This window comes from Octopus bimaculoides, unplaced genomic scaffold (assembly GCF_001194135.2).
Source record: "Octopus bimaculoides isolate UCB-OBI-ISO-001 unplaced genomic scaffold, ASM119413v2 Scaffold_12528, whole genome shotgun sequence".
NCBI lineage: Eukaryota > Metazoa > Mollusca > Cephalopoda > Octopoda > Octopodidae > Octopus > Octopus bimaculoides.
The window spans coordinates 2,814-3,395 of record NW_026356536.1 but is presented as its reverse complement, the minus strand read 5'-3'; the positions used below and the strand labels follow the sequence as shown (position 1 = coordinate 3,395).

Here is a 582-nt window from a genome sequence, read left to right as displayed (position 1 = left end):
ACCTGCCAATGAACCAATCTTCCAACTTACCAATAAACCAACCTGCCAATGAACCAATCTTCCGACCTGCCATAAACCAATCTTCCGACCTGCCAATGAACCAATCTTCCGACCTGCCAATGAACCAATCTACCAACCTGCCAATGAACCAATCTACCAACCTGCCAATGAACCAATCTTCCGACCTGCCAATGAACTAATCTACCAATCTGCCAATGAACTAATCTGCCAATCTGCCAATGAACCAATCTTCCAACCTGCCAATGAATCAATCAACTTGCCAAATGAACCAATCTGACAACTTGCCAATGGACCAATGTTCCAACCTGACAATGAAACAATCTACCAATTTATGAATCTTTTGACCTGCCAATGAACCTATCAACCAAGCAAGTGAGCAAGCCAGCAAACAAGGAAGTCATCTTTCTATGAACAATAACAAGTGGTGCCACTGAGACTTCATACACACACACACACACACACACACACACACACACTCCAGTACTTCACAGATGCCCTCCCCCACCACTCCAATATATTTATATAGACTGCTAACATTATATTGCTGTCCCTCCCCCCACC

General features: G+C 44.0%; 1 protein-coding gene across 2 annotated transcripts in view; it reads left to right on the top strand.

Annotated features, from left to right (window-relative positions):
- Positions 1 to 576, top strand: part of LOC106868492 (sestrin homolog) — a 2,047-nt gene extending 1,471 nt beyond the window's left edge. Inside the window, exon 2 of one of the 2 annotated variants that reach the window (XR_001409302.1) lies at positions 395 to 576. Coding sequence is in view for 1 of the 2 variants with exons in the window: in XM_014913795.1 (XP_014769281.1) it covers positions 391 to 455 (65 nt within the window). In the remaining variant the exon portion in view is untranslated. Of the gene's footprint in view, positions 1 to 390 lie in introns of both variants that reach the window. The other variant, XM_014913795.1, reaches the window with a different exon arrangement.
- The last annotated feature ends 6 nt before the right edge of the window (positions 577 to 582 follow it).